Genomic DNA, 17,562 nt, shown 5'->3' with positions numbered 1-17,562 from the left:
TCCTCGAATCGCCCTTGAGTATGCGTGTCCGGCTAAAATTTTGTCGATAGATCCTGCTGCATAAATTTCATTGAAAATTTCTTTTAATCCACTGCCTTCCATTATGAAGCCGATCGCACCTAAATACGACATTAAGAGGTGAAACCCTCCAAGACGAACAATAACCGAACTTAAATTATAACTCGTATTTTATTTACATCACTCTATACATCACAACATTCTAATATCTCTCTTGCTTTTAAATATAGAGGTTGATCGAATGTTACGAAGCAATGTGTTTGACCGACTGCTTTACATTTCTTGTCAGCTTCTAATAATACTGTAAATATGGTGTCGTAATTACTTGGTGGATTATTTACAAATGGCAACGGAATTATTCTCGTAGTTGAAAAATCCATTGTAGAGCAACAAAGCTCCATGAATGCATTCCATCCTGGCGTTTTTTCCGCATTTATAGACTTACTGTACAGCCATACAATTTCAGTGAGAGTTGCCTGCACTTTATCAGGAACAGGATTCTCAAGGTTAACATCTTTTAGAATAATATTTTTAAAACCTGCATTTGAAATGTTGTTAAAATGCTGCAGTGGTATAAAACCAAATTTCCCTATGGTGTCAGCTTTTGGCAGTTTAGTTAATCGTTTAACGACTTTACTAGACGTTACACTGTCGAACGGTGTTGCACAAATAATCCCACCCATAGCATGAAACGTATTGCTACCATCAATCGTATTTGTGTTGTGATCAGCGTTGTCGAAAACGAATTGCAAATAAGAACGTTCAAAAATGTTCTCTTGCGGATCATTTAGTATCGATGCTTCAAATAATAAAGTTTCGTCGTACGTTAAACACAGTCCAAGAAAAGACAAGGTATTAATCAGACCTTTAGATGCATGCTTTTTATGCATCATTGACGAGAGACCGAGAAGAATAGGTGACAAAAAAGATCTCGGACGAACAGATGCGATGATGCTATGTGCAATAGTTAGAATTCGATTATTCCATTTTGCTGAATCTGGCTGGCTTTTATTATTTTTTATAACAGTATTTAAAAATAATCGGAGAGAAGTTGGAACATCAGTATCAGCGTTCTCCAGAAAACAGTTAGGCGCCTTATAATTTTTCGTATCATAAAGCGAACAACGAATATCCTCCACGATTATTTTCGCGGCTGCTGTAACGATTTTTGCGCGTTCTTCTTCTTCGTTGTTACTGCGATTCTTATACCATGCGTCTGAGAGAATTTTTCCACCCATATCTCTAAAGCAAATTATACTATCATTTTTAAAAGAGTGAATTATGATATCTTTATAAAAATGATTTTGTAGTTTTTCAACCATTCGATGCCTTTTAACTAAATTCAGTGTCACGTTATAAGTCGCAGAAAATTCTGCTTTGAACTTATCCAAGATTTCTACAAGCAAAAACTGACACTCTTCTCGATTTTTTAATAAATAACTTATCACGTAATCAACGCAGCACTAGTGTTTTCGTCGGCAGGCCGACCAACTTTTGTAGTAGGATTATAACGATTGAATCGTGTAAAACAATCATGATGATATCGTGCTCCGGCAGATACGAGGTCGGGTTCCGTAGCTATTCGAGAGGCGACTTCACATGACCATTCATCTGATCGATTTTTGCACATGTCTAGGATTGTGTTCTTAGTTTTAGCAACACTAACATACCGAACTAACCTTTTTTTCTTGGGTTTCTTTGCTTCAATATTTATGTACTGGTCTGACGCATCTTCAGTACAAAAGAGACAGTTCCCAGCAAAATCATAGCGCTCTGTTGTACGTGAATGGGATGATGCAGCATCTGCACACATAAAAAATTAATAATGATTAAAATTTATTTACAATGGTGTTATAAATCTTTGTTTATACTCAGTAATATAATACCTGCGCCGCTTTTTTCAGCGTTCCTTTCAGCTGCAAGAATGCTTGACTCCCGAACGTAAGTAACACGGCATCTCTTATGCACTGTCAAGTTCTCGAAGGTTTTTAATTTCAAATGTTTTCGATCTCTTCTTCTGGTACTGGCAGTTATAAAGGCTTGAATAGTTTTTCGTTGCACGAGTTCTGAATCGCTTCCATCCGGTTTCAGATAATTATCACATAATAAACATAATTTCCCTTCACCAGCCATTGCGTGATGAAGTAATTCTTTGATCTTAACGTTACGGATAATCTGAAACTAAAATATAAATATATTAAGGATTTCAGACCACGTATATTCTCACTATATTTATTAAATTTAGACGTTGCATAACGATTTCGGAGATTTACTGGTGTGGCGTGTGTATATGTATATATATATGTATATATGTATATGTATATATATATATGTATATGTATATATATATATATATATATATATATATATATATATATATATATATATATATATATATATATATATATATATATATATAAATAGCATCCTTTGAACGAAGTACATAACCTCTCTTTCTCGTGCATGTATACACACACACACACATACATATATATAGATACACACACACACACACACACACACACACACACATATATATATATATATATATATATATATATATATATATATATATATATATATATATATGTGTGTGTGTGTGTGTGTATATCTATATATATATATATATATATGTGTGCGTGTGTGTGTGTGTGTATACATGCACGAGAAAGAGAGGTTATGTACTTCGTTCAAAGGATGCTATTTATAAATTGTTTAGCTACCGAGTATTAGCACTATTCATCTTTGTTATTGATATAAAGATATAAACACACACGCGCGTTAAACAACTTTTTCGGTTCTTCCGACACTGTTATTTTTAAATTAAAATATTCACAATTACTTACATGTATTCACTTGTAAACGACGTTATTAGAAAACTGTGCGAAGTATTACAGACACTTTATTCGCTGTGTTCACTAGAACTGTTGAAAACAATTGGAATAACTTCGAAAACAAGCCGCTTCAAAACACGAAAAACCGACGCTTCCTGACTGACGACCGGTCCTGACTACGTCATGCTGGCATACCCCCACTTTCTAACGGTCTTCTTCGAATGTACCCTACAGCGCCCCTATCATTCCCTAGAGAAAGTGAAAAAAATTATTTAAATTTTAGTTTGCGACGAAATTTTGTTATAAAAATGAAATTTTATGACGGTATCGCATTCGTCTCGAGAAGATACCCCAAATCAAAAAAAAATCATCATGTGAAAAATATCAATGTGAAACTGTTTGAAAATTGAAGTTGAACTCCTTCTTTAATTATTCCCAAAATTTCAGTTCGATACGTCGAAAAGATTATTAATAATTGACGTTATAAAACAAAATCTATCTTCCAAAGAAAGAGACCTAGATGAATTTTTCTTTTTTGAGAATAACGACAAAAATATGCTCTATTCAACGCAAAAAGAGCGAATTCCATAGCGACTTTTCTCTGACCCTGTCGGGATTTATTTATAACGCTTTTTTAGACATCCCACTTTGTTGATTGCAAACAGCATCTTAATTTTAACTTTTTGAAATTTTTCTTTTTTCACACGATTCTTTGGTCTAAATAGAACCTGTAACCGCGATATTAACTTATGAAATCACCGGTTAGTAATTAAACAATTAGCTGCAAAAAAATCATCAAAATAAATTAACAAATGTAATTAGGAACAATTTGACAATCAATAAAATCAGCTTTTGGCACACATATTGACAGTTGTATTGACCATTTTTTTCATATGTTTCATCAACATCCATCGATTTTTGCAATAATAGTGCCTAATTTTCGAAAACGCATTTTCGAAAATTCCTCTCGTTTCGCGTTCGGTATTGATTATACACTTAACTAATTGATGAAAAAATAATTCAGGTGCATTTATGTGTAGGTAATTTAAGTACCTTCAACATAGTATGAGTTATTTTTTGATCGATCGTCTAGATTTTGATCGGCACTGAAAAAACTAAAAAAACACGTAATTTTGCCACTTATATGCAAATTTGACAACTTTCCTCTACTCCTTTTTAGTTAGTTTTTGGAAATTATCATTCTACATACCTTTTTACGCCATAAAGTGCAGAAACATTGCTGTATTTAATTTTTGAAAATATATTACGAGATTCCACCTAATTCGACTGGACTACTATCCGAACGTAGAATGTTGTGCTCTTTCGGAATCCGAGGTCAAAAATAGCGGTTTTCATTTGAAAAACTAAGGTTGACCTTCAAAGAATCTTGATAATGTAGGTCAAGGTCATGGCTAAGGTCATGGCTGGATCAGCCCTTCGATACCCACCAACTTTTATTTGAAACATTTTTTAAATGACTTGAGTTATTCAGCTGTGTAAGTTAAAATGGGACACCCTGTATATGTAATATATAGTTAGTTACAAATACTAGCCAGCATGGCGGGTGTGCGGTTGCCTCCCGACAAGTATCCCAACTATTTTAACTGTCATAAATAAACGAAAGCGACAACAATTGTCTGCATTATCTGCGATGCAGCGTATCACCCGAGCTGCTTAGCGCAGAAAGAAAAAAATTATTGGCAAGTAAGTAACAACTTAATGGTTTGCCCAGAACATAGCTACAAGGACATAACCTCAAAAATTAAGGACGACAACATAAGTGAGTTAGCAAAAGTGTTAATTGCGCAAATGAAGTTAAAGAAATCCGAAGAAGTAAGAAAAGAACTTTTAAAGGAAGTAACTAGTTCAGCGCAAGATCTACAGGATTGTGATTTTAATGAGAAGTACAACATACTGAAAGCTGAAAATTTACTATTGAAGCAACTAGTCGAAGAACTGGGAAAAAAAAATTATTTTCATTATACGTGCACGAAAAAGGCCACTTTCCATGCATGAAAAATGCATGGAAAATCGAGTTTTTCTTGGCAGCGGGAAAAAACTACTTCCCTGGGAGAAAAAAGTTTTTCTGGAAAAAATTACTCCCTTAGGAGGAAAAAGTCTTTTCTTCCCAAGTAGTTTTTTCCTCACTCTGCAGCCTATCCGGTGTGTGTGTCTATATAAGTATTTTTTAAATTTTCAAAATTTTCAAAATACTAGACTTAAGTTAAATAGTAATAGTAATATTGAAATATCGTCCATATATAGATCTCATGAAATACCGAAGACTGAATTTATAATGGGTCTGAATAAATACCTAATCAAAAAGGAAAACATCAAAAATTATCTTGTAATTGGCAATTTTAATGTAAATCTGCTAGAATGCGATTGCATGAGTCAGGAATTTCTGTACAATTTTCCGGAAAAAGGTTATAAACCTGGATTTGTTGGTATAACTAGATCATCCATAGGCTTAGCCAAAGGATCCTGCATTGACAATTTATTTATAAAAACTGATAACATTAACACAATTACTTATCAACTCAAAGCTACAATAACTGACCACTACCCTATTTCTATTGCAGTCAACAAAACAGAACAAAGTAAACCTATCGAATTATTGAACTACAACAAAATAAAACATATCGCGGTTACCATTAACTGGACTAAAATATTGTCAATGCAAGATCCAAATATAGCTATAAATAATTTAATAGATAAGATTAAGCTATGTGTAGAACAAGCTCCTATCTTTTCCTTTCCTATTCTGATTTCGCTCTTGGTCCCTTTGTACAATTCCTTTACCCTCTTCCTTATTCTGCCGCCTATTCCTAGCTTTCTCTTCATGTCCCAGATCTCTCTCCTGTTTACTTTGTCGAAGGCTGCTCTCATGTCTACGAAAAACGCGTATAGTTTACCTCCTTTCTTCTCTAATTGCTTTTCTATTGCCTTGCTCAGAATAAAAATAGCATCTGCTGTCCCTCTTCCTTTCCTGAAACCCATTTGTGTGTCGTCCAATAATTCCCTTCCCTCTAATTCGTTTTCCAGCTTTCCTCTTATTATTTCCACATATAGTTTATAACCCGTGTCCATAAGTGTTATCTCTCTGTAGTTCTTTGCCTCCTCTTTCTTCCCTTTCTTGAAAAGCGGCGTAATCACTCCTGTTTTCCATTCATCTGGTATTTTTCCCCCTTTCCATATTTTTTTCAGTATATTGGTTATCTCCCCTATTACCTGTTCTTCTCCATGTATGCATACCTCATTTTGTAGTCCATCTGCTCCTGGTGCTTTTCCCTTTTTCATTTTGCCGATTGCCTTCCTCACCTCGTCTTCAGATATACTTCCTTCATTCTCCTCTCCATCCCCTTCTTCATCTTCTCCTTGTGAGCTTGTTCCCAATTCATCCTCTGTCTCTTCTCATAGTTGCCATTTGAAGTGAATTAGCCACTCTTCTTTCTGTATTTTGCTGCTGCATCTTGTCTTCTTTTTTCTTCTCCTACTTTTTACCACCTCCCAGAATTTTCTCCCGATTTTATCATCTCCTGCCTCTTTTATTCTTTTCTCCATTTCTTTCTCCTTTTTTCTTTCTACTAATACACCACACTCTCTTTTTGCTTTGATATATTCTTTCCTTCCCTTTCTCGACTTAATCGCTTTGCCCAACTTCTTTACCTCTGCTTTCTTAAGTCTGCATTCTTCATCCTACCAGGTGTTTTTCTTTCTTTTCTTACCGCCTACCTTTCTCCTTCTAGCTGCTTTTTCCAATTTTATTTTTAATCCCAACCATTCTGTTTCCTTCTTACCTTTGCCTAATTCTTCTCTGAACTGACCTATGGCTTTTTCATTCCATATTGCTCTTTCTACGATTCCATCTTTCTCTTCTTCTGTTTTCCCGGATAATTTTCCCAACTCTATCTCTATTGCGCTGTCTCTACTTTTGTTTGTTATCACATAATCTATCACTGAGCATCCTGCTCCTCCTATCTCTGTATATTCTTCCGTTTCGTCTCCTTCGGTATTACCATTTAATATACTGAGTCCCATTTCTCTTGTTTTTTCTATAAGTTATTCTCTGTTTATCTTTTCATCTTTCGATTCCCTGTTCTGTTCGTTACCTTCTTGGTCGAGTCCGCCTCCTTCCTGACCCGTTCTTGCATTCATATCTACACACCAAATCAATTTCTCGCCCCTGGCGTTTTTCGTCATCCCCTCTATCTCTTTAAAGTTTTCTTGTTTTTCCTCTCTCATGTATGTGGTATCTATTTACCATATATCTATTTTCCCTAATATTCTCGCCCCTATAAATTTCTTCTTTTCTTCCATCCAGTCTACTCTCTCTGTTTTTGTTCCCTGTTTTACCGCCATCACTATTCCCCCTTTCACTCTACCTCTTTCTCCCCCTTTCTTCGCATTTCTGAATCTGACTTCATAACCGCCTAGTTTCTTATCCCAGTATTTTCCTTCTTTATCTTCCAGCCACGTTTCCTGCAGACAGATTACATCAAACCCTTTTATATACAGGTGCTCTCATCCATACCTTTTATTCCCGCTACATTCCAACTAATTATTCTTATGTTCCGTTCCTCCTCGCTTTTTTCCTCTCCTGTCCTTTTCTTTCTCCGAAAAAATTCCTGTTCTCTTTCCTTCCATAAATACTATACCCCATTTATCCACAGTTTGTTGTATGCTATTTTGACCTCTTTTCCTTCTTTTCTTTCCTTTACCGCGTATTCTCTCAGTTTTTCTTTATTTCTTCTCTCTTTCCATGTTAGATCGTTGTCTATGAATATATCAGACCCTTGTAACCTAGCCTTTTCTCTCGTGATAATTCCTTTTTCTTCCAAGTTTCTACATTCCACCCCTATTCTTCGGATCTTCCGGTTTATTGACCACGTTTTTCTCAACGTAACCTCTACTTCGAGTTTTTTCTTTATCCAGTCTTCTACCGTCTTCCTATCCCATTTTTCTTCTTTCCATCCTGCTATTATAATATTATTCTTTGTCCTATCCCTCTCTCCTTCCTCGATCCTCCATTCCATTTCTTCTATCTGCTTTCTGTCCCTCTCCGTTTCCGTTACCTTTTCCTTATCCTCTCTCTCCCCTGATTGACTCTCTCTGCCACTGCCCTTGTCTCTCTCTTCCCCTTTTTCCAGACTTTTTATCTTCCCTAATATCTCCTCGATTTCCTCTTTCCTCTCTTTTCTTTCGCTTCTATTGTCACTTCCCATTCTTTCTTCTCCATCTCTCTTGTTTTCTTCTCCGTTTCTCTCGCCTCCATGCATTCTCTTCTGATTCTTTTCCTTTCTTCTCCTTCTTCTTTCAGTCTTCCTTCTATACTTTTTAGCCCTTCCTCTATTTTTCTGTTCATTTTTTCCTCCAGTCCAATATATTTCTGCTCCCAGTTCTCGATCATCTTCTCCCTATCTACCTTTTCCTTATCCATTTTCATACTCATCTCCTCCACTTTTTGTAGGATTATATCCATAGTGCACTTTAACGACCCGATTGTCTCTTCTTCTATCTTCTCTTTCTCGTTTGGTGATCTTTTCACATTCCCTCCTTTTGCAAATGCGTTTCTTTCTTATGCCTCTTCTCCAGTTCTTTCCTTCTTATTTTTCTCGACGTGTTCTTCTGGACTTTTCTCTTTTCTTTTGAGCCCTGTGTCTTCTTTACCTTTTAAGCTGTCCTCTAATTTTCTCTGCTTCAACGCATTCCCTATTCTTCCTCCCCCTCTTCTTCCTCCCCTTTTCCCTCCTCTCGTTGAACCTGCACTTTTTGAATTTCCCGCCTCTTCTATTGATTTCACTATACTTGGCTGTGGCGTTCTAAATTCCTGACCCTCTATTTCTGTTCCGTATTCCGTTCCGCCGATTATTTCCTGTACCTCGATGTTCGACAGGTTCATTATTCCTTTCCCGTTCTCTCTCTCTCTCTCTCTCTCTCTCTCTCTCTCTCTCTCTCTCTCTCTCTCTTTTGTCCACTCGTTCCCCCTTCCACGTAGTGGCTGTGACCGAGACCTGGCTAAGCGACAAGATATCGTCCATCCCTTCACTGGACGATTACACTCTTTACAGACGGGACAGAAACAGGAACGGTGGAGGTGTGGCTCTCTACATCCATCACTCACTGACAGCTTGTATCATCTCGTCATCTGATGGTGAATGGTCGGGCAAACCAGGTAAGCCGGAGTATCTTTTCTGTGAAATCACAGCTAAGGGAATATCGCCCATCTTCGTGGGGGTTGTGTATCGCCCTCCTCATTCTCCCTTTATCCAGGGATCTAACTTTATTGAGCAACTAACAACACACATGCACAACTACTCCACGAAGGTCATCATGGGTGATTTCAATGCTGACCAACTTTCCTCGTCTGAAGACGCCAATTTCATCAAGGCTTTCATCGACGAGAACTCCCTTATTTCTGTGCCATATGGTGCAACTCATCATAGACAAGACTCTGACACCTGGCTTGACCTTTGCTTAATCGATGAGCAGGATCGTCTGCTCTCATACTGGAAGACTGACACACCTTTCATTAATGGACATGACCTTATTACAGCCACACTCGACGTACAGATTCCACGCTACGTACCTAATACCTACACTTACAGAAACTACAAAGGAATCTGTGCTGAGAAGCTAAGGGACTTCCTTAGCGCATGCGACTGGTCATCCTTCACCACACCATCACTTGACGAATGCATCACCATCCTCAACGAAAACATCACAAAAGCCATAAATCATCTCGCCCCATTAAAGACTGTGACACCTGGACGTAAACGTCACCCGTGGTTCACCGCGGCTCTTCGTGACCTTTTAACTGAAAGGAATAGGCTCTACAGGCGTTTTCGCAGAAGTCGTCTACTTTGGGATCTATACTTTTATAGAATCGCAAGGGATGACGCTCATCAACGGGTCGAGGAAGCCAGGCTGAATTACTATTATTCACGCTTGTCTACTCTAACCGACGTTGCAGAGATATGGAGAGAACTTGAAAATCTTGGCATTACCACCTCTAAATCTTCTCCACCTGCTCGGTTCTCTCCAGATGCTCTCAACGAACACTTCAGTTCCATCTCAAATGACCCTCAAGCTCCATCTGTCGAGGAGTATCTGCGGACCCTCGAGAGTCTAGACCTCCCTGAACACTTTATCTTCAGGGCCATCACAGAATCGGACGTGTTAGCTGCAGTTTCACATTTCAATACCCAGGCCAGGGGAAGCGATGGCATCCCACAGGTTGTAATCTCTAAAGCACTACCAATACTCACTCCTTTAATTTATTTAATCTGTTAAATTTTCAACCTGTCTTTGAGTGAGGCATGCTTTCCCTCTGCCTGGAAATCATCGCTCGTAAGAGCATTAAACAAGAACAACTCTCCTACAGCTGTAACTGACTACCGACCGATTTCCCTACTGTGCTTTCTATCCAAGGCACTGGAGTGGCTGGTGCACAATCAAATCTCTGAATACCTTGAAACTAGACTCTATCTTGATAGTTTCCATAGTTTCCAAACTGGTTTTCGCACTGGCCACAGCACGCAGTCCGGCTTGATTAAGCTGACTGATGATGTCAGGCTTGGAATGGACAGGAAGAAGGTCACCCTTCTGCTTCTTTTTGATTTTAGCAAGGCGTTTGATACAGTGTGTCACGTCAGGCTACTCAGAAAGCTACCCTCCTTCGGCTTCTCCAAGCAGGTTATCCGCTGGCTTGCATCTTACCTTTCTGGTAGAGAGCAGGCCGTCATTGGTGACAACAACGAACTCTCTACATTCCTACCACTAAACACCGGTGTCCCACAGGGGTCAGTCTTGGGCCCTTTATTGTTCGCGTTATACATCAATGACATTGGCCTCTGCCTTGACTCAGATGTATCCCATCTAGTCTACGCGGATGATCTGCAAATCTACTGTCAATGCCCCCTTGAGGAGCTCGATTCCTGTTCTGACAAGATGAGTGCTAACGCCGAGAGGATAATGGGCTGGGCAGCACTAAACAGACTTAAGCTGAATGTTAGTAAGACTAAGGCGATCGTCCTGGGCTCACCCTACTATATCAATGCTCTACCTTCTACTGCTAACACCTATATAAATATAGGGGGGGCCCAGGTCAACTTTGAATCATCTGTGCGCAACCTGGGGCTGGTGCTTGACTCAAAACTTACGTGGAAAGAGCACGTTACACAAACTTGTAAACGTGCTCACTCTTTAATGTATCGGCTATATTTCTTTCGGAAGAGCACTAGCCTCAGGTTGCGCCAACATTTGGTGCAAGCACTCCTATTTCCCCTCATCGACTACTGCTCACTTGTTTACTGCGACCTGACTCAAGAGCTTGACTTAAAACTGCAAAGGCTTGTCAATACGGGAATCCGATACATCTATGGTGTAAAGAGGGACGAGCACATCTCCCCTTACAGGCGTGAGTTGCAATGGCTCACCACCGCCGGACGTAGGAAGTACTTCATGGCCTGTTTTCTTAGAAAAATTTTCAACACCTCAATACCAGCTTATCTACTAGCCTATTTTGACTTCCACGTCGCACTCAGGCCTGTCAGGGGCGAGGTGACTCCACTGGACATCCCGTCCTTCAAGACGGAGACGCTGAGGAATTCCTTTTTCATCAGCGCCTCCTACCTCCGGAACAGCCTTCCATCTCAACTTCGCGACACACTATCCAAATCACACTTCAAACAAGCAGCTAAAAATTATTTCTTTAATTTGGAAAACACATAAACATCGCACAAACATACATACATTCTCTTTCATCTCATGTCATCTCTCAACATCACACACACCTTATACTATATACCCTTACACAAATTTTATTTATTCCTTTATCATAATACACTATATTTGTTATATGTACAACAAAATGTACAAAAATAAAGAGCAATTAATCTAAAAAATTAATCTAATCTCTCTCTCTCTCTCTCTCTCTCTCTCTCTCTCTCACTTTCCTTCCTAACCTCTCAACTTTGACTCCTTCTTTCTCACACCTCTATCTCCCTACTCTGACCCGTTTTTTCACCGATTTTTTGTACCCTTCTCAGATGGGGCTTTTCTCTTCCTCCTCGCACCTACTCCCTCTCTCCTACCCCTCTAGTACTCACACTACAGCTTCTCAAACGCACACACCACTCTACACATTTCCTCTCACAATACGCTCCAATATGGCACTCCTATTTATATTATATAATAATGATATTTTGGAGGAGATTCCCCTGGACTTTATTCTGTCTTATGCTGATTATACTGTCATAATAGCCACTTGAGAGACTTGGTTAGAGGCGCAAAGTACCATGAAAAATTCCTATTGGACATTGATAGCTGGCTGGTGGTGAATAAATTATCGCTGAATGTAGATAAAACAGTCTGCATGACATTCCGAAGCTTTTGTAATAGTGTATTGGCTCACATAGAAGTAAAAATCCAGGATAAGATGTTAACTAGAGTGGAGAGCTGTAAATACCTTGGAATTGTTTTTGACAATAACTTGAAGTGGGATAAGCATATTCAATATATAATTTAAAAAACGAAGTACCTAGTATATATTTTCTATAAACTATCAAACATCATGTCGACGGTAACACTACGAATGATATATTATGCTTTTTTCCATAGCATGATAAGCTATGGAATCTTAGCTTGGGGTGGAGTGTATAAAAATAATCGAGATCTGGTGCAAAAATTACAAAGTAAAATATTGAAGATAACGAATAAGAACAGTTTCAACGTACATGACAGCCCTCTAAACCTAGAACAACTCTTTATCTTCGAGGCAATAAGGCTACATTATAACGACCTCAATACCCAGTTCTTAAGTTCTACAAGTGTTACTAGGAAAAAGGAGTTTAATTGCACCTAAAAGTTATAAAAGAGTCAGTGGCAAAAAAAGTATTAACAAAGCAATCATTACATATAATGCGCTACCAAATAGTCTAAAAGTAGTAGATATAAATAAACCATCGGGTAAGAATTTAATCAAGAAGTGGATTATAATGAATTATTCACTATTAATATGCTATAATTTAACATATGAATTATTTGAAGAAAATTTATTAATATTGGGTGCGAAATAAAATATAAGCAAGTTATTTGTGAAACGCTCAATAATAAACATGCGATTGATGCGTTTTGTTTGTAACACATAGAGTAAGAAGAAAAGTTTTTCTAGTTTTAAGTGTTTTTTAATTTTGTATTTTCTTATGTAATGCCAGTGCTTGCGAACAGGTAACATTGTTTACCTCTGCAAGGTACTGAGTGACTATATCAACTAGTTATACTCTGTACTATTCTGGAATAAATAAATAAAAAATAAATAACTTTTTTAATTTCAGTGCTTTAATTATAATTGTAATTTCTAGTGTATGTAGGCCTAAGGAAAATCGACTTAGGGTTCATTTCAGGCATTTTTAGCATTTTTCTAGTAGGCTTAGTAATACTAGTACTTCATTTATTCCCTATTTCACAGAAAAATTCATTCATTTTATTCGCTATTTGTACTGTATCAATAACCTTATTGTTATGTACTATTATATGATTTATGCGCTCATTAGTGTTTGATTCTTTACCCATTTTAGTGTTAATAATTTCCCATAATCTTTTTGGGTTGTTAGAGTTGCTTTGAATTAGTTTTTGATCAAATTGAATTTTAGCATCAGTACCCTGCTGAAAATCACAGATTGAAATCGATTCAATTTGATTGGAATTTATTCGACTTTTTTAATACAACCAATCGACTGCTTCATACATAGTTTACCTTTTTTCTACTCCAATGAACTCCTGGACATCGTCTACAAAAATACTGGGTCACTCGATCATCATCTTAGAGCAGAACTTACACCTACACGTACATGGTTATAAATTACAATTTCAGTTAACACTTGTTTAAGAAAAGTCTCGTGGAATTAATAAGGAAGATTCGAATTATCAAGCGTTATAAAGTTGTGTTTTCAATCTAAAGGTTTCCAGTCCCCACGATAGCTAGGTTTTTATCAATTAATTAACGTTAGCTGCAAAATGCGTTTAAGGCAAATTTGAAAATTAGCCGAAGTAACAAATTCGTAAATTAATTGATATAAAAACCATTTAAACAATGAGATTAAATTCATAAAAGCATTGAATCGATTCCAAGTCTTTATCTTAATTTCTTTTTGAACGTTTCAAATCGATTCAGTATATAAAATAATGATACTTATCTAATTAAATTGATTTTAATCGACATTTTTTAATCATTTTCAATTGACTTCGATATCATACATTTTACGCTTTAATCGATTTAAATACCTTTAATTCTTTTGAATTGTAATAATAGGGATTAAGATATAGTCTCAGAATCGATTTATTTTTCTTTAATCGATTTTAATCCAGGTTTTTTAGCAGGGTAATGACTTTATCCAGTATTCTAGCATAGGTTTTATACTGTGCTTTGAGTTGTTCATTATTTTTGTCTATTCGCCATAAATCATACAATAGTTATTTTTTATTACACGAATTAATTATAGAATCAGTGATCCAATTTTTTCTACCTAGTTGTCTTTACTTTCTTAATTTGGTTGTAGCCAATGCAATTCAATGCCTTATCTCACATATCAGCTTAATCATAGCATTATTGGGATCTTTGATCCCCATAATACTACGCCAGTCTCTTGACTTAGCAAATTCAACTAATTTTCTATAATTAACATAAGTATCTGGCTCTCTACATTCTCTCTTCATTTTATTTACTACAATGAAAATAGGGTAGTGATCAGTAACAGCAAGCTTAATTTTATATATGGCCGTGGATAGATTTTTAGATATTATGAAGATACTGTCTATGCAAGACTACTTTGAGATGCCAATAGGGGGTCTAGTAATACCCACAAAACCAGGAATAAAACCCTTTTTAAAGAAGTTACAAATAAAGTCCTGGCTGAAATTATCGCATTCTAGTAATTGATATTAAAATCGCTAATTACTAGATTATTTTTAACGTTTTTCTTTTGAATAAGATAATTGTTTAAGACTAGTAAAAATTCAGACTTAAATATATATAAAGATATTAAAAGTATTTGTATTTTCATAAAAGTTCTTCGAAATATGTACATCTTGCCATTACCAAATATGTTACATTACTAATATCAAAGGAGCATTGTATATATATATGAAATATATTTTGCAATAAAAAACATACAAATTTACCTATAACGGTATAATGATTGCTTATTGACAATTCTGAATGTATCAATAAATGCCAAATTATATTGAGTTTGATCAGTACTGTCACTAATTACACATGTGATTACCAGGTCGTTGTTTAACAGCTCATTTTTCTCTGTTAATTCGTTAACTAATTGTCTTAGTAGCACGTTTTCAGATTTCACTGGGATGTAGTCACTATGCTAAAACTCATCACTACTGTATGTTTCAACTGTGTTTTTATTCTGAGAATGAAAATCAGTAGATCTCTTTCAGTAGATCTCTTCTGAGATCCTTAGTTTTTCTGAGTTTAATTTGAGCAATCAGTAGTATTGCTGATTCACTCAGACTTTTATCCTTGGAGATTGAGGTTAGGTTAAAGTCAGCGTGTTCCGGGCAGATTATCAGATTTTTCCCAACGAATCGGTAGTTATTGTTTTTCTGTGTGAGACAGCTAATGCATTATGCCTCATCACATATCACACAAACAGCACTTGTAAAAGCTTTCAATTTATGACAGAAAAAATTATGAACTTGCTTATCAGGAAGCTCATCCAACTCCGCCATGTTGGATCAATTCAATCATTATTTAAATAATGTATTATATATTTTTATTATAATATCTAAATATTTGTTATAAAATTTTATAGTTATGTATATTTCTTCAAGCCGTGTGACTGCACACCGTAAGCTGATGTAAATTTTTAATATTTCAACAGTCTCAACAATTATAGTCATACCTATTGATGAATCTCAAATGAGATCTCCACTATTAGGTATATTGCTATATTAGTTTTCTTCTGAAATACTCTTATTAAGTTTGTTATAATTGGAAATTATTTTTGAAATAGTAAAACCTTATTAGAAAATACATGCATTGAAGCATTATCAGCAATATTTTGATTTTAAAATATTAGATATGAAAATTTCAGGTAAGATAATCATAGTGATTACACAATCAATTAAGTGTCTTATGATTATTACTGATTGATTTTCATATATTCATAAAATTTTATAAATCCGTACGCAAAATCACAGATAAAATATTGACTGAAGATCTTATTTTAGATTTTTCAATAAGAATTGTTAAAATATTCTAAATACTGACTTATTAAATAATTTCGATAATTATTGTATAAAATGATAATTAAATAAATTGATCTTTATGTAATGATATAATATATGATTTTATATCAATTACATAATTTTTTATACTTATATTGGCTGTTAGTGGAAAAAAAATTTTGCACGTAACAGTTTTTATCTGAAGCATTTGGACTAAAACAGACGATAACTGAACAAAACAGAAATTTTTAGCGGAAGAATGTCGGAATATAGACAAAGACAACAGTTATTTACAGGTATTATTGGTTTTTTCAGTTTTCTATTCTATTATGTAATTGAAGGCGTGTTTTGAAAAGAAAAATCAGTAGAAATCCAAAGATAACTGTTTTGATTAGGAAAAAACTAGTGCATGTAGGAGATAAGAATCATAAAATGAAGAAAACTGTTTTAAACTATGAAAAAACTGTTGTCTTCGCTTATTAATAGTTGTCTGTTGTATTCAATTTTACTTATTTACAGAATTGTAAAATTTTATACCTGAAAAAAAAACGAAAGCCAAATGAAAAATACTCTAGCGAACTAAATAAAACTAAAGACAACAGAAGATTAATGTTGTCTGTGTCTTAATTCCGACATTTTTCTGTTGTCATCTGCTGTTTATAACTGTTTTCTTTAGTTGTTTTCATTTTTTTTTTTCGCTAGGGATTTAAGATATCATTATCATTTAATATAAAAGTAAATATTGTATTATGTATTACATTTTAGTACAGAATATAAATGTTATGATTTTTATAATCCTACAATTTACATTATATTCTAAATGTGAATAAAAAAAATTTCAATTAATATTGTTTTATTGCTATATTTTGTTAATATAATTAATACTTTTATCAAATAATGACAAAGAGTTTAAAAACATTATTCAATGTTTAAAATATATTTCCATTTTATTCCATAACTTTAAAACCGGTCTTGTGTACTAGTAGCTATAACTACTTTTATAAAATGTCGGCTGTATTGAATATATTAACTTGTACTTGGCGGTAGTTAATTCTCTTGAAACGTTTTTAAAATCGTGCTTTTGATTGATTAGAATTTATCGATCCGGCAATCTGATTGAACACTTTTAAAAACGTTCCACAAGAATTAAATATCATCGAGTGTACATTTAATATTTAATAGTATATTTAATAGTGACACGTCAAATAATTAAATATCATTACAATTAATTTGTAAATATCGTTACAATTAATTTGTAAATCGCGAGCAAAGCGAGCGTTCTTTGCTATTGTTAAATTAAAATATTAGGAAATATAAAATAACAAGAGTTTGGAGTATTTTTGTTTTAAATTTAGAATTTGACATTTATTAGTTTGACTGTCATAGTTTTTTTAATATTTTCAGTTCTAAAATCTTACCTTCCGTTATAAAATCAATGCGTAATTTTAATGTTTCAAATCTTTAT

The 17,562-nt window shown here is 35.2% G+C and overlaps 2 protein-coding genes across 20 annotated transcripts in view; both read right to left on the bottom strand.

The window, feature by feature from the left end:
• Positions 1 to 17,562, bottom strand: part of LOC107981865 (ubiquitin-protein ligase E3B) — a 583,577-nt gene that overhangs the window by 70,551 nt on the left and 495,464 nt on the right. The gene's annotated exons all lie outside the window — the stretch shown is intronic.
• On the bottom strand, positions 7,199 to 8,314 carry LOC116738641 (DEAD-box ATP-dependent RNA helicase 42-like). Its single transcript, XM_032601510.1, has one exon. It carries the CDS (start codon positions 8,129 to 8,131, stop codon positions 7,505 to 7,507), a length of 627 nt encoding a protein of 208 aa, XP_032457401.1. The 5' UTR covers positions 8,132 to 8,314; the 3' UTR covers positions 7,199 to 7,504.

This window comes from Nasonia vitripennis, assembly GCF_009193385.2.
Source record: "Nasonia vitripennis strain AsymCx chromosome 2 unlocalized genomic scaffold, Nvit_psr_1.1 chr2_random0004, whole genome shotgun sequence".
In the NCBI taxonomy this organism is placed as follows: domain Eukaryota; kingdom Metazoa; phylum Arthropoda; class Insecta; order Hymenoptera; family Pteromalidae; genus Nasonia; species Nasonia vitripennis.
Note: the sequence above shows the minus strand (reverse complement) of the source record. Positions and strands in the feature narration are given on the sequence as shown.